Source organism: Sorghum bicolor, chromosome 7 (assembly GCF_000003195.3).
Source record: "Sorghum bicolor cultivar BTx623 chromosome 7, Sorghum_bicolor_NCBIv3, whole genome shotgun sequence".
In the NCBI taxonomy this organism is placed as follows: Eukaryota; Viridiplantae; Streptophyta; class Magnoliopsida; order Poales; family Poaceae; genus Sorghum; species Sorghum bicolor.
This window is the reverse complement of record NC_012876.2, coordinates 61,073,420-61,088,393: the sequence shown is the minus strand read 5'-3', so window position 1 is coordinate 61,088,393 and position 14,974 is coordinate 61,073,420. Positions and strand designations below refer to the sequence as shown.

At 44.8% G+C, this 14,974-nt stretch overlaps 2 protein-coding genes across 2 annotated transcripts; both read right to left on the bottom strand.

The window, feature by feature from the left end:
• On the bottom strand, window positions 963-2,510 carry LOC8057846 (myb-related protein Zm38). The gene is made up of 2 exons (XM_002444576.2): window positions 2,131-2,510; window positions 963-1,988 (listed from the first exon to the last, which is right to left on the bottom strand). Exons 1-2 carry the CDS (start codon window positions 2,391-2,393, stop codon window positions 1,475-1,477), a joined length of 777 nt encoding a protein of 258 aa, XP_002444621.1. The 5' UTR covers window positions 2,394-2,510; the 3' UTR covers window positions 963-1,474.
• On the bottom strand, window positions 7,293-11,199 carry LOC8058035 (probable L-ascorbate peroxidase 4). Its single transcript, XM_002444575.2, has 9 exons — window positions 10,818-11,199; window positions 9,695-9,819; window positions 9,046-9,095; window positions 8,836-8,901; window positions 8,709-8,757; window positions 8,191-8,273; window positions 8,039-8,118; window positions 7,840-7,942; window positions 7,293-7,732 (listed from the first exon to the last, which is right to left on the bottom strand). Exons 1-9 carry the CDS (start codon window positions 10,928-10,930, stop codon window positions 7,532-7,534), a joined length of 870 nt encoding a protein of 289 aa, XP_002444620.1. The 5' UTR covers window positions 10,931-11,199; the 3' UTR covers window positions 7,293-7,531.

Genomic DNA, 14,974 nt, shown 5'->3' with positions numbered 1-14,974 from the left:
GATCGGTTTTCGCCAGCTCCAACTCCAAAGGTCACGAGACGAGAAGCACGCATCGCATCGCATGTCGTTCTTGTTAGGACAGCAAGGTGCAGCGTCATGTCGGCAATCGTTCTAAAACTGACGACAGGACGACAGGTGTCGACCCATCCGATCCACCGCCAACCGCCTTGCCCGCCGTCATGCCCCCCCGCCCGCCGGCCGCCACGAGCTCCCCACCCCCCCAATCCCACGCTATGACTAGGCGCGTGGCATCCTGCCATTCAGGCTTCAGCCCCGTTTCTTCATTCCGTGGAACAACCAAGGGATTTTGCGGAATTAGTTTGGTTTCTTCATTCCGTGAAAATTAGTTCGATTTCATTTCATCATAGGGAGAAAAGCATGATTTGTGAACTGTGGTAATCCTCCTATATGCCTATCCGTCACTGCATTCACGGCGGCGACAGCGACGCAAAGCGGCGCTCGCCCCGCCCGTCCGTCCGCCTCGAGCAGCAGCGACCTGTGCCCATCCGTTTGGTTGGTTGTGCCGCCCGAAGCGAAGCCGCTGCTTTTCCTTGTCGCCGCCGCCGCAATCTACTCTCGCCGGCAACTTGCCACCGCCGACCGGCCGCGGCATCAGCTGCCGCTGAAAACGATGGCGACCTCAGAAAGAGGAGACCTGCTGCTGCTGGAGCTTCATCCCTCTTTTTCTCTCGTGCCCAATAGCAACGGCTCAGGGACACTTTTTCCTTTTAGTTACTACTACTACTACTACTAGTAGCAGCACAAGACGAGTGAAAAGTATCCGGGAAGAAAGTGTTCTTTGAGTCCAAGATCTTTATGCATGGCCAATAAATAAACACAAGTGTCTTCAGGCTTCAGAGATCATGCAGGCTGTGTCTGTGTGGTCAGGTCAGCTAAGCTAAGCGCGCCATGATTGGACGGCTAAATCTGGAAAACCAATTTGGTAAGCAGGTAAGCACATGTCTGTAAGACTGTAATACTCTTTATCTTCTCCACAAAACAGAGGATCAGGTATTCAGAGAACAGAGCATATGCACTCTATCGACTCTGAATACTTCATATGTTCTCCACAAAACAAGACGTTGAGGCTGAAAATTTACACATGTACTAATTACCTGCTAGCTAGCATCAGATTATACTATATGTGATTATTCCTGACATTCATTCAGGCAGCCAGGGGACTTTTTTTTTAAAAAAAAAACACAAAATGGAAGAGAAGAGAGCAGGGAGGATTTATTCTCTACTACCACTATGCTCTCTGATGAGGTAGTGAGTAGTGACACGAGCTACGAATCCTCCTCGCCGTTCTTGCCTCTCCTTCTCATCCTGTATCCTCCTACTAAAAAACCAACAGCTAGCCAACTACTAGCTACCCTACCCAAATCCAACAAGCCAAGAACCAAACCAAACGAAGGAGAAGAATTCGGCTGCTGGCCATTTCGATCGATCGTATGGCCATGGGCGGCTTATTCATTCACTTCATCTCGAGGCCTCTGAAGTCGAGCATGCCGGACCGGAGCCCCAAGAAGCGGTGGTGGCTGTTGCTGCTGCTGCAGCTGCACCCGGGGGCTCCTTTTTGGATGCCCAGGCTGCAGCCGAAGCAGAGGCTGCCGCCATGGCCGGCCTGCAGCACCTCCCGCTTGACGACGACGGCGGGCTTGAGGTCCAGCTCCTCGTCTTCCTTCTGTTGGCACGGCGGGCTGATGCAGAGATCGAGGTTGAGGTCGGGGCACCTGGGCACCTTAACGACGGCCGTCGCCACCGCCTTGATCGGCTGATGTTGTGGCGCCTGCGCTGCGACGGCGGCGTTGGGTTTGTTGGGCTGGAACGAGATGGTGGTGACGGTGCCGGCGCCGGCGTCGGCGATGGGGCGGTGCGTGACGGGGTCGATGCCCCTGCCAAGCAGCTTCCGCCGGATGTGCGTGTTCCAGTAGTTCTTGATCTCGTTGTCCGTCCGCCCCGGGAGCCGCGCGGCGATGAGCGACCACCTGCAGGAAGATGAAGGCAATCGATCAATCGGATGCTCAGGTTGGTTTGGCTGGGTGGCGCCGCCGATGAAGGAAACCGGCGAGAGGCCGGCCAGGCAGGTACTGCGAAGGAGCAGAGCAGCAGAGACGGGCAGACACGTACTTGTTGCCGAGGAGGCTGTGCAGCTTGATGATGAGGTCGTCCTCGTCGGCGGTGAAGTTGCCGCGCTTGAGGTCGGGGCGGAGGTAGTTGATCCAGCGGAGGCGGCAGCTCTTGCCGCAGCGCATCAGTCCGGCCGCCTTGGGCAGCGACCGCCAGCACCCTTCGCCGTGCGCGCGGATGTACGCCACCAGGCGGTCGTCCTCCTCCTTGGTCCACGCGCCCTTGTTCGTGTGCGCCTTCTCGCAGCACGGCGACCGCCCCATCGGCCTGCTTCTTGCCTCGCTTTTCGCTTTCGCTTTGGCTATCGCTTTGCTGTGTGGAGCGGCGGGCGGCGGCTGCGCAGGGCGGGCAGGGGAGCGAGCTCGGCGATTGGATTGGAGAATGGCAGCGGGTGGGCGGGGGCGCGGGGTTTTTATAGGCGGGTGGTTGGCAAGCGGCGAGAGATGAGAAGGAGAGGATGGGGAAGGAAAGGAAGTTGGTGGGTGGGCAGCGTTGGGTTGGGTTGTGTGGGTGTGAGTTGACGGGATGGGAACGGCCCGGCCCGGCCCGGCCCGACTTCACTTATTGCTAATGCTAACGACGATCACACGAATTTTTTTTTTTTGCGAAGACCTGATTATATTGTTATTTTATATAGATAATAAAAGTGACAGATATCGGCAGCGTTTAGCACGGGCTACAAACACGTGAGTTGATTGATATATATACACCTGATCTCACCAGCGACTAGTAAATAGCTTTGGATTTGCCCTGTCAAGCTGTGTCACGGATGATATATATATAGTGCTGTTGCAGGCGTTATAAACGTTGCTATATGTGCAGTGCAGTGGCTGTAATGGATATATGTTTCATATAAGCAAAATCAGACTTTTGAATTAGAGTTTCTAACCTGGCAATACTATGGCACATGTTGTATATATAGACGACCGTATGTTATGTACACTCAGTACTCCTAGGTGACTAGATTCATCATCTGTTAATTTTGTGGTCAGCACCCAATTTAAAAAGGGCACTCCCCGATCCGATTCGGCGAAGTCAGTCCTTTTTTCTCTTTTCGTTCGTTACGGGGATTTCACCAAACCCTGGCCCTCTCTCCTTAATTCCACGCGCTAATTCTAGTCTCTTAGTTAGGTCTTCTCTGAGCAACAACGTGCTGGTACAGATAAAGTTATTATGACTCCTTAATCTGCATGCATGCAAATGCTGGGTAGGCCAGCGGCAGCGCTGATTGTCGTCGTCAGTAGAACTGGAACTGGAATTCTTGTTGCAGGAGCTCATGGAAATCTCCTGCCGTGACCTGTTCAATCCTGAACGTGTATGATGTATAGAGTAGTAGTATCTAGCAACGGAACACGCAGCAGCACCTTGTTTTGTGGACCTGCCGTGTGTTGTGTTGTGTTGTGCGTTGCAAACGAGTACTTACGGGCGGGACTGTACACACACTATGTTAGTTAGTAGATGAAATGGAACAATGAAGATTATATAAACACATCAAAAAAGAGGATTGTATATAATTTAATGTATATATCTGGAGATGAAATGAAACTAAAGAATATTATAATTTAGTTTATATTTGTATCAACATCTACATCTTTTTTTCTTTTTTTGAAAACACCTAAATCTACATCTGCATCCACATTCATATATATAATTATCTATATCTATATCGATATATAATATATATCTATGTTTATATCTCTGTATCTATATATCTCTTCATATATATACCTCGTATTAAAGAATAAAGAAAATTCACGCATCTTTTTTACTTCTTATAATGCTCTTATGTCTCATTTTCTCATCTGGGACAGACTCAAGTCCCATACAAATTAGAAGCATGGAACTCTTTTTTTTTAGACCACGCAGAAGCGTGTTTTTCATTAAGTGGAAAGGTCTTGACAGTACAAATGCTAGGTAACTACAGGGTTACCAGAAAAACACACAACAGCTCAGAAGAAACTGAGCAAGAAACTCGAAACAAAGCAGAAGAGAGAGTGCAAAATAGCTAGCATCGGCTACATGAATGGAACTCTTTTTGTCTTATATATGTGATCTGAACTCTAAACTCACGACACGTGCCCACTACGAGTTAGAACCACAAGTATTTATGCGTCGAACGATGTTATAGAGTTTCATTCCAATATATAGACCTTATTTAGTTGTGAAATTTTTTTGGATTTTGCTACTGTAGCATTTTCGTTTTTATTTGACAAACATTGTCCAACTATGAATTAACTAGGCTTAAAAGATTTGTCTCGTGATTTACAGACAAACTGTGCAATTAGTTTTTGTTTTCATCCGTATTTAATTCACCATGCATATACCATATAATTTGATGTGACGGAGAATCTTAAAAAGTTTTAAGTTTTTGGTTTTTGGTGAGAACTAAACAAGAACTGAAAATTGTAAAATAATAACGTCTTTGGTCTGAAAGTTATTAACTCCATCCGGCATATATGGGTTCGCTCCACACATGTATGTAGAATCAATTTGTGCATCACTTTTCCGACGAATGAAGAATCAGCTCTAGAGAATGCAGAGTTAACAAATGGAATGACCTATTGATGGATGGAATGTCACGCTGACCCAAACCAAACGCTATTTTCAAGCTCTTTTTTCTTAGGATCGGATCGTCCTGTGATCGAGCAAACCAAACACGCTCCGAACCACAGGTCGTTTTTTGTGACCGTGCAACAAGGTGTGCGTTCCTTTGGCACCCACGTACTACGTAAATAGGTGCACCATTGCCGTACCGTCGGCCAGGTCTTGCCTGTCTCGTTAGGAGGAACTAACACACGCCACGCGACGAAAACCTCGAACTGGGATTTGCACAAATTAACCTGCGGAAATCAGTGTACCAACCAAACCAAACCAAGGGCTTATTTAGTTCCGATTTTTTTTTGGTTTTCGAAACTGTAGCACTTTTGTTTTTATTTGATAAACATTGTCTAATCATGGAGTAACTAAGCTTAAAAGATTCATCTCGCGATTTTTAAGTAAACTGTGCAATTAATTTTTATTTTCATTTATATTTAGTGCTCCATGCATGTGCCGCGAAATCTTTTCTCGCGTTGCCGTACGTTAGCACCAACCAAACAATGGACCGAACCGTCTCAAATCTTTTCTCGCGTTGCCGTACGTTAGCACCAACCAAGCACCTCGTGTTGACCTATCAGAGGAGCCATTTCGATCGCCCCTGCTGCACCCTGGACCGCACTGCGCCGTCAGCGACGAGACGACGACGACGGCGACAAGGCGCTGCCGATGAATCAGATCGGCCGGCTGGCCGGCGCGGCGGTCCCCGCAACGCTCCAGACAAACTAGTAGTAGCTTCACCCTGCCATGTGCCGTCCGATTCTATTGCCTACCAAACACATTCTTTGGATGATGGATTCATGCGTGGAGCGTGGTGTGGTGGTAATTCTGGACTTCTGCTTCTCGCCTCCAAATCTAGCCTTGTTTGGATGTTGTCGGATTCATCTCAATCCACATGTGTTGGAGTGGATTGGGGTGGAATTTAGTTCAAGTTTCACTCCAATCCACTCCAACACATATGGATTGATGCGAATCCGACTACATCCAAACAATGCCTTAATGTTTTTCTCATCCACGCATTATTCCAATTTCCAAGCAATGGCCGTGAATTCATGCGTTCAGCCTCACGAGTTGTATTCCTGATGATGATGGAATTTTCAAGAGTTAGGTGGTCGTCCCATGGTAGGCAGGGCATGGTACAACAAAGTTGATGTGCGCGCGCGGTGAACCGGCGTCCGTGTCAGTGTCACGCCCTCCGTCCCTTTTTAATTATCGCTTGCGCTTCCCGAAAAACAACTGCAGGCAATTATATATTAAAAAATATTAATATTTATAATACATACTTAGTATCATTAGAAAGATCTTTAAATCTAGTTTTTTAACAAATTTATTTGGAGATACAAATGTTGTACGTATTTTCTACAAATCGAGTCAAACTTGTGGCACGCACACCAACAGCGACAATTAAAAAGGGACAGAGGGAGTACTTCCTCACACTAACTAAACGTGTGCCTTTAATTTCGTTTGTTTGGCGTCCTTGACCTTGCATCTTAATACAGGAGGCTATGCTTTTAGGTGGTTAGTTTATTATTACAGAGAGACGGAGTCAACACAAACGTGACTGGATATATACTACACACGCAAACAGCTGCTACGTAGCCCAACACTCTAGAGAACTGCCAGCTAGCAATATATCGCCGCCAGTTTCAGGTTGATCCAGGTAGGCACGGCCGGATGTGTTGGAATGGTACACAGACACTCCATCAGGTTGGTGAACTCCAGCGTCATCAACTCATCATGTCATGTCATGTGTTTATAGTGTGGGGGGAATTAATACTGCACCGGGACGTTGCCCTCATCCCCGCACGTGTCGGGTGTCGTTGCCTCGTTGGTGCATCCACTCCCGACCAACTCTCCGCATCATGCTCGCGGTTAGTAGAGTTTACGGTGGACGGAACAATAATCCCGTCGATCGGATATCATACACGACAGTACGACACACACACGATACTACTCCAAAGTTTATATTATCAGCTGTTGACATTCTGTTCGCTTAGCTGAAAAGCCAGAAAAAAAAACCTCCCTTTCGATTTGCGTCATGCGACGGGTACTTCAAGTGTATAAAACACGTACGGGAAGCCTTCTCGACGTGGCATGCGGTATGGCGTGCGTGCGTGGCAGTTTACGTCCGTCTTGCTCCTTTGGGTTTTGTTTATGCTCGAGAAAAGAAATATATATCCTTCCTTCCAGGCATGTTAATCCAAATCCGCCATTGGTTTGTTGCTGGAATAGTCTGTGCGTACCAAATGCTTTTGCACTGGTCGCTGTCAAACGATGCCACGTGGGCCGTGGCCGTTTGTGGCGGATTTGCTGTTTCTGGATTTGCACCTCTGAAACAGCCAGGTGCTCGGTGCTCACTGCTAAAATCCGCGACAAACGCTTTCGATTTCTCATATGATGCACTCCCCGCATCTTCCTGCATTCACCCCGTTTTGATTCGATTCGGTTCCGCATCTTCCTGCTTCACCAACACTTGCTGCTTCATGGAGTTCAATTAAAACCATTTAAACTTTCAATCAAAAAAAAATTCTATACGGCAATTAAAACCACTGCCTCAAACACAAAAATGCGAGAGCGCCAAAACGCAATTCCTACTGTCAACTTCCACAGAAGTTCCAAATGCATCATTACACAGAATGCAGATACTTCCAATAGTAGGCTATGCCATCTCCATATCATTGTAAATCATGAAACCAGTGTAAACATGAAGGGGATGTTATGTTTTCGAAACATTGTCCGAGTACCTCATTTCTATGATCCTGTTATTCGATCTTCATACTTGCTAAGCAAAGAACAACTTTGCGATCTACTTGGCCTTCTTGGAAGCCTCGTACAAGTAGCCAGCGATGACTACGGCTGCAGCAACCGCTACCCCAAAGGCGCTCTGTGCAAGTACAGCACCGGTTGGAAGGTCTGATTTGGCTGATGCTGTGCTGCGAGGCGTGAAGCCAAGCTCAGAGAGTTTCTTGTGTGATTCAGCGTAGTCCTTGAAGAAGGCATCTTCATCCTGCGGTATGAACAAAAGACATGGTTCTGAATCAGTGGATCTGAACCTTAACCAAACAAGGTGCTAAAGTGTGCTGTGCATAATGATAACTTATAAGTCCTATTCACCTTTGCATAAAGGTCCACATAGCGCCTAAACTCAGGATCTGATAACAGTGCCTTATCAGTTGGGAGCTTTAAAAGCCCCTCAGATTCCTCAATCAACAGCTCACTGCAATAACATAATAAATTAGTCGACAACACTCTCGTTTACCGTATGGAATCTAGTCAGCAAACCAAGTAGAAATTCTGACTTTGTTCGACTTACAGAAAGTATGAGTTATCAAACTTAAGAGGCTCCTTTGTCCAGGCACCTTCGAATCCAGACCTGTCAGGATGAGCCCTTCCCTAAAAGAACAAAGGTATTAAGATGCACTCATGAACAAATGAGTTTCTCCTTCAGAGACTATAACAATTTACCAGAGTATGGCCCCCTGATAGAGCTACAATATCTTTGTCCGATAAGCCCATCCGATAAAAGATGTCCCTCAGATGTGGTGCACCTATTCGTGCAAAGAAGCCAAAAAAACGAGATGTACATTAGCAACAGATGCGATCAAATAATAAGTACAGAATAACACCAAAGCCATCAGGATAAAAATTACCAAAGCTGGATACAGACACATGTTGTATATAGTACTAGTTATATGGAGAAATGCAGGAACAGTTCCTAATAGAAAATGATATTTGTGTTTTTCAATAAGACTTCAGGCAAGAAATCCACGAGCAAACATGGAGCGCAGATACACATAACAGTTTGATGTTGAGAAGCAACAAGAAGGTTTTACACATGAATTACGCAGTACCATCCTTCCTTCCCTCCCTCTCAAACTTCCAGAGTAATCAATTAATCATGTTAAAGGAATAATGTTAGGAACTTAGGATACATGGCATGTTACAGTTAAAACCACACGAGTATAGGCCAAGGTAGTAAATACCTTTCTTAGCATCTGGCAGACGCCCTTCACGGGGGCACACTGACGAATCCTGATTAACGTCAACCAGTTACAGAGTGAACATCAGGAAAAATGAATCCAATTATGAAGGAATGGTTTTTTTACATACACGTCTCCCAGGAATAAACTCAACAGTTGGTCCCCCAGTCACTTCAACTGCAACCACTCCAGCAAGCTGTTTATAAATACTTAGCAGGTCAGTATTTATACTGAATTCAGAGTTTCACCCTTCCCAACAGGATAAAAAAGTCCAATCACAACAGGGTTAAAAAAGCCAGACAACCTATAGAAGAGCAAATTTAAGGTGATCCCAAGTTACCTGATAAAGGTCTGCATATGTTATCTTGGGATTCTTTGCTTTGATAGGCTCTAGAGGAAAACAAGAGACAACTGAATAAGCAATACTAATGATTTCATTTATTTCAGAAGCGAAGAAATACAGAAGGAAACAAGAAATACAAATCACCATGATTCCACATGGAGTATGATTTACAAACAGTAGCATTCTCATAAACTGCAGTTGCTCTGACTAAGACACCTTTTGATTTTACATTTAAGGCTTTATAGTATAATACAGGTAACCATTGTCATGAGTACATAATCTAACTGCATGTCTGAATGGCAGGGAATAGACCTAAAACTAATAGTTCTGACCAAGTAGATGATTATGGGAGGACTTCTCTAAGCAGCAACAGCTAAAATCATACTATATAATTTTCTCAATTTATCATCCCAGAATAACTGAATGAAAATCCATTATTTTGTTATCTGACCTTGAAGGTAGCAGAAAACCCAGTCACAGAAAAGGAGTTTCAGTTTATCAGAAAGAAACTAGAAAAAAATTGCAAATTGATTTCTTCAAAATCCTCATTCAAGTAGATCATACTTAGTTTATAGGTCGATATAATAATAACAATAATACTCTTGCACAGGCATCCAGTATCGTATTGAGTATAAATAATGCATACCAAGGAGATCGATGGCAATCTTTAAACCAGCATTTGAGCCATGGGTGTACTCTTCCTCATATCTAATCGAACCATTTGCACCACCGGTCTTTGTCTTCACGTCATAAGTTCCAGCATCATGCCATCTGCAAGGGAGAGCAAAAGTCTTCAGTGTTTGAATGACAGGAAGAATGGTGTAAGCTCAATTCATATTAAGCAGGATACATTTCTGGAAGAATCCTACAGAAAATGGAGGCCAATTTGGTGTGATTTAACTGGTTATCATATCAATAGTATAAATATGAATCCAATGTATGTAAAAGTATGGGAACTCCAACATAACGCTAGTGAGCCATATCAGTTGGAGTGGTCCTCTACAAAATTGTGCTCTACTGGAGCTTCTCATAAGCTGTCACCAAGTAAGCACCATATATTTTCGTCTATTAGCCGATAAAATACTTTCTCCCAAGTCCTAACTCAAACAGGAATACAGAGGTACCCTAGTACCCTACCCACCTGTCACCAATTCCACAGTCCACATAATGACATGAGTAAAGCAAAGGTAATCCTAGTTGAGCTAGAACAGGCATCTTGTCTGAGCTTTCCACGATCTATCTATGGAACTAAGAAAAACGGTTGTGACAGTTGCAGCACTACTGTATGACACAGATTGGGCTATTGTTGTGATTTGACTAAGTGTTCTATCCTAACAATTCTAACAAGATTAAGATGTGAATTTAATAACCCGAAATTCATCACCACCTACCCTTCGTGTCAGTGCGACAGCCGCGGCAAGGAAACTAAGATTAGGAGACGCTTATGCGCTAGGGCACGCGCACGCGAACACGCAGGCAAAGTGCTCGATAAATTGCCTCAGCAAAGAGCGAAACCAAATCAGACGAAACCGCGACTAGGCACGAAACCAGGCGCGCAAACCTCACACGCCAGTCAGCTCAACCGTGAAGCACGAGAGAGCAGCAAGCAAGCGCGCTACAGACTAAGCCATCAAGGGTTCAACAGCCCTGGAATCCCCATGCCAATCAGAGGCAACAGGGCCGCGGGGGGAAAAAGTCAGCAGTAGTTGGGGGGTCCGGGGGAGTACACGAGTGCGTGAGGAGGGTGAGTGATTGGCGTATGTACGTACGCGAGGCGGAGCATGATCGGGGCGCATCCCTTGTTGGAGATGAGGGCGCGGAGGTGGCGGCGCGCCCTGTCGACCTGGCGCAGGTACTCGGCGTCGACCACGGGAGCCGCCATCGCCGGCGCCTCACAGCCGCGGAAGCCCTGGAGATCGGAGAGCCGGCAGGGAAGCGTGGGCGGAGCGAGAGCGGAGGCGTGTGAGGGGGGCGGCTGCTGACTGATGACTGCGGATGGGAATGGGAAGGGAGGAGGAGGCGGCGACAACTGACAAGTCGAGGAAGATAACGCGAGCGAGCGTGCGATTCGATTGGCCTTGAAGATAACGCCAACGAACCACCCGCTGGTCTGCTGCCTCTGCTCGCCTCGTCTCGCCCGCGCCGCACCCGCACCTCGCACCCGCACCCGGAGGGCCGGGGCAGTTACGGCTACCCGCTACCGGGTGCTGCCAGTGGCGGAGTCCTGACCTCGGACATGGAATGTGGGACCATCAGCGAGTGGGGCCAGCTGTCATGAGGTTTGTTTCGTTTCTTTCGGTGTCACCTATTCCTTCTTGTTTTCGCCGCTAAAAACCTGGCCGTGCTGAAAACGTGTTTATTCAGGTCCAGAATTCGGCCCTATCATGACAGCCCAATCAAATGCAATTGGGCCCTTTTCTTTTATACAACATCTAAGGGCTTCTTTTCCTACGGTGAAGCGACTCAAGACTAAAGGTCCGGTCCCTTCGCCTGCCAAATCTGCTAGTCATTTAGCCGTATTTTTCTCTCATAAGAAATCAGTAAAATCTCTTTTAGAAAACACCAAATATTAAAAGAGAGACTAGAAACTAAAATGGAGTAGTTCTTTCACTAATTCATGTTTTAGTTCCTAATCTAGGGACTAGAGAAAAGAACAGGACCCAAGTCTAACATTGACGCCTCTTTAGTATTCCCTCTATACCCATAAAGAAAGTTGTTTAGGACAACGATACGGTCTACAAAGCCTAAATTTGACTCTTTGTTTTTATAAAAATATTTATCAAAAAGATAAAAAGTGATATATGCATACTTTTATGAAAGTATTTTTCAAGAAAAATCTATTCATATGGTTTTCACATTTTTCAAACTCAACAACTTAAAAGTTATTCATGATTTATATTCTCAATATTTGACCCAAATCTTGTCCAAAATGACTTTATCTGTGGGTACAGAGGGAGTACTAACATTGACACCACACCTAGAGCATGTAAGACAAGTTTACTTAGAGGAGAGATTTTTTAAAAACAAGTCATTTTAATTTTGTCTTAAGTAAGACTCGTGGTTTTCATGATTTTTTAAGAATGCACCAATATCAATAAAATTATAATAGATTTTTTATAAAAACATATTGAAATATGTCTTGATACTATATTTATTGATATTGTACATGTCGATATATCAAACAAAAAAAGATGAATAAGTTGTTTTAGAATAATTTGTTTCATAATGAAAAGGTTGTTTTAGAATAAAAAAACACAATGAAATGTATTTTGCTCGAGGAAATTGTTCCGGTATTGAAAGGAAACAACTAAGTATTTTTTCGACGAAGAAAACAACTAAGTAGGAAGGTGTGAGCATGAATTGAGAAAAAAAATCATAGTAAGTGAAGAAATGTAAGCTTTGTTGCCCCAAAAGTTATGGAGTGTTGACCACATTGAGGGACAGGCCTTGAAGTGAAGAATAGGAACAAACGTAATCAATGTGTTCTAATTCCTGGCCTTACACCAACCATGGAACAGACCATGGACTAAACGACAACAATATAAAAGGACTATGCTATGTCTAGGGGACTGCCGTCCTCCATAAGGTACATCTTGCGTCTATGGGCCGCTATAACTATCCAAGAAGACACTCGAAAAAGGATGGATAAACAAACCTACCTGATGGATGCCAAGCTACAAGTCCTATGATATAGGAGTGGGATTCTCTAAAAAGCCAAGGTTGTGGGTGGCCAAGAGGGCCCACTTAGAGACTTGGGATCTCAACAAGAAATGTGAAGGTTGCTTAAAGCCGGTCGATAGGGGAAAGAGAATCAAAAAGTTTTATTTTGATTTGAGTAGGATCAACATAGGGAATCTCTAACCCTATGAAGCAGGGCATATAAATCCACTTATGGCATTCACCCAAGCATATAGAGACAAAATGAATGAAAGAAAGAAAAAGTAGCTCCATGGCTCACACATAAGAAGAAAGACCTGCCGCTAACCTAACAATTTGGAAATCCCTGGTGGGCTAGGCCTAAAAGACAAGTGTGTGATTTCTACATCCTCATATTTACTTCAAGACACCACTCTTCTCTTTCTTTGGTGAAATGGCTTGCGAATATTATTAATCAAAAGGAGATATGTAATCAGACCGTGTTCTAGGTGTATAAAAAGAAAAAGATGTCCCACAATGGTGAAAAGAGGCACACGAAGGAAAGAATAATTTATGAAAGGAAGATGCACTTTGGAAAATAGCCTTCCATCTTTAAAAATTGTCATTCTAGCTATGATTCTAGATAAACATTTGTCCAGGTTCACGGCTAAAATAACATTCCTTTTGGGGAGATTTATCAAAAAAATATTCTTTTTGAGGCAAAGGGTATAATTAAGCAATATGAAGATAAAGAGTAAAGTCCACCACCGGTCTCTAAACTTGTACAATCATGTCACCGGTCCTTAAACTCACAAATTGACTGTTTAAGTCCTTCAACTTGTTCGTTTGTGTCATCTCGGTCCCTAAACTTGTTCAATTGTGCCATTCCGGTCCCTAAACTTAGAGATCGCCTATTTAAGTTCTCAAATTTGTTCAATTGTGTTATCTCAGTCCGTAAACTTGATTTTGAGTCTCATCTGGGTCAAACAAAAATGATCTAAAAACTCTATATAAAAAATAATTCATAACTTTTATATGAACTCGAATAAAGACAAACTTTATATCAAAGTTGTAGCGCTCAATGCAGTCTACAACTTTGAAGTTGAATTTTTTTATTTAAAGTCGTTTAGTATCACAAAACTAAATTTGAAGTTTAAAATTTCTAAATCTATAAACTTTTAGAAAATATTTTGGGACCTCCAAAAGATTTCAATTTAAAAACTTTTCAACTATAAAGTTGTAGATCGTGTTGCTGACTATAATTTTGATATAAAGTTTATCTTCATTTGAGTTTATATGAAAAAGTTATGAGTTATTTTCCTATATAGAGTTTTTAAACCCGCGCTATTTTGATCCTGATCAGACTTTAAAATAAAGTTTAGGGACTAGGATGATACAGTGAATAAGTTTGAGGATCTATATGAGAAATTTTCAAATTTAGAGACCACGATATACAACTGAACTCGTTTAGATATCTAAACGATCATTTTACGAGTTTAGAGACCGGGAGGATCGATGATAGACTTTACTCAAAGAGACAAAGATGAAATATGAGAGGCCATATAATAAGTTGCCATACGGTCTTCCCTGCCAATTCGCATTGCAGGGATCAATCTTCGAGGACCGGGCTTGCAAATTGCCATCGATCGCCTCCACAAAATCAGTGAGGAGGAACACACTTCCACGATTTATGTCTTGTTTGGTTAAGCTGTGACTTTTGAAAAAACTGCATGTGCCTTTCGGCACAACAGTCAAATTTCAACCAGAGATGAGGTAACAATTCCGCAACTACGTCGCCAGAAACTGCAACTTATGAGCTGATGTCCATTTAGACCCACAACTGTAATGGTTTCTCTTGATCTGCTGCCATTTCTTCTCTCGTGGTCGTGGACGCATGCTGCAATCAGAGACAGCACACCAACAAACCCCGCGCATACGCGCACGCGCACGCGCACGGCGGCAACCGTTGCCCGTCTGTGTCGTGCTCGTGCCTGGTGGTGGTGGGTGCTGTCGCAGGCTCGCAGCAGCCGTTGTTCCACCCGCGCACGCGCCCACGCGTCGGTCTGGTGGAACCCGCCCGCGGCGCCCGGCGTTCCCGGGCGGCCGCTCGCCCTCCCGCTGCGGCCTCCGGGCCCCTCCCTTCCCGCGCCCTTCCTATTTCAGGATCGCTACTACTAGGGCCCGCGAACCCCTAGCCCTTAGTCTCTCTCTCTCCCCGCCTCGCTCCGGCCCCCCACCTCGTCCGCTGTCCCGTCCCGTCCCGGTCTCCCCTCCCCGTGCCCCCGGACGC

Coding starts and splice junctions, on each gene's coding strand:
- LOC8058035 (XM_002444575.2), bottom strand. CDS start 10,930: ATGGCGGCTCCCGTGGTCGACGCCGAGTACCTGCGCCAGGTCGACAGG. Junction 9,820..10,817: donor CCGATCATGCTCCGCCTCGC/GTACGTACATAC, acceptor TCTCCCTTGCAG/ATGGCATGATGCTGGAACTT. Junction 8,119..8,190: donor TATCAGGGGGCCATACTCTG/GTAAATTGTTAT, acceptor TTGTTCTTTTAG/GGAAGGGCTCATCCTGACAG.
- LOC8057846 (XM_002444576.2), bottom strand. CDS start 2,393: ATGGGGCGGTCGCCGTGCTGCGAGAAGGCGCACACGAACAAGGGCGCG. Junction 1,989..2,130: donor CACAGCCTCCTCGGCAACAA/GTACGTGTCTGC, acceptor ATCTTCCTGCAG/GTGGTCGCTCATCGCCGCGC.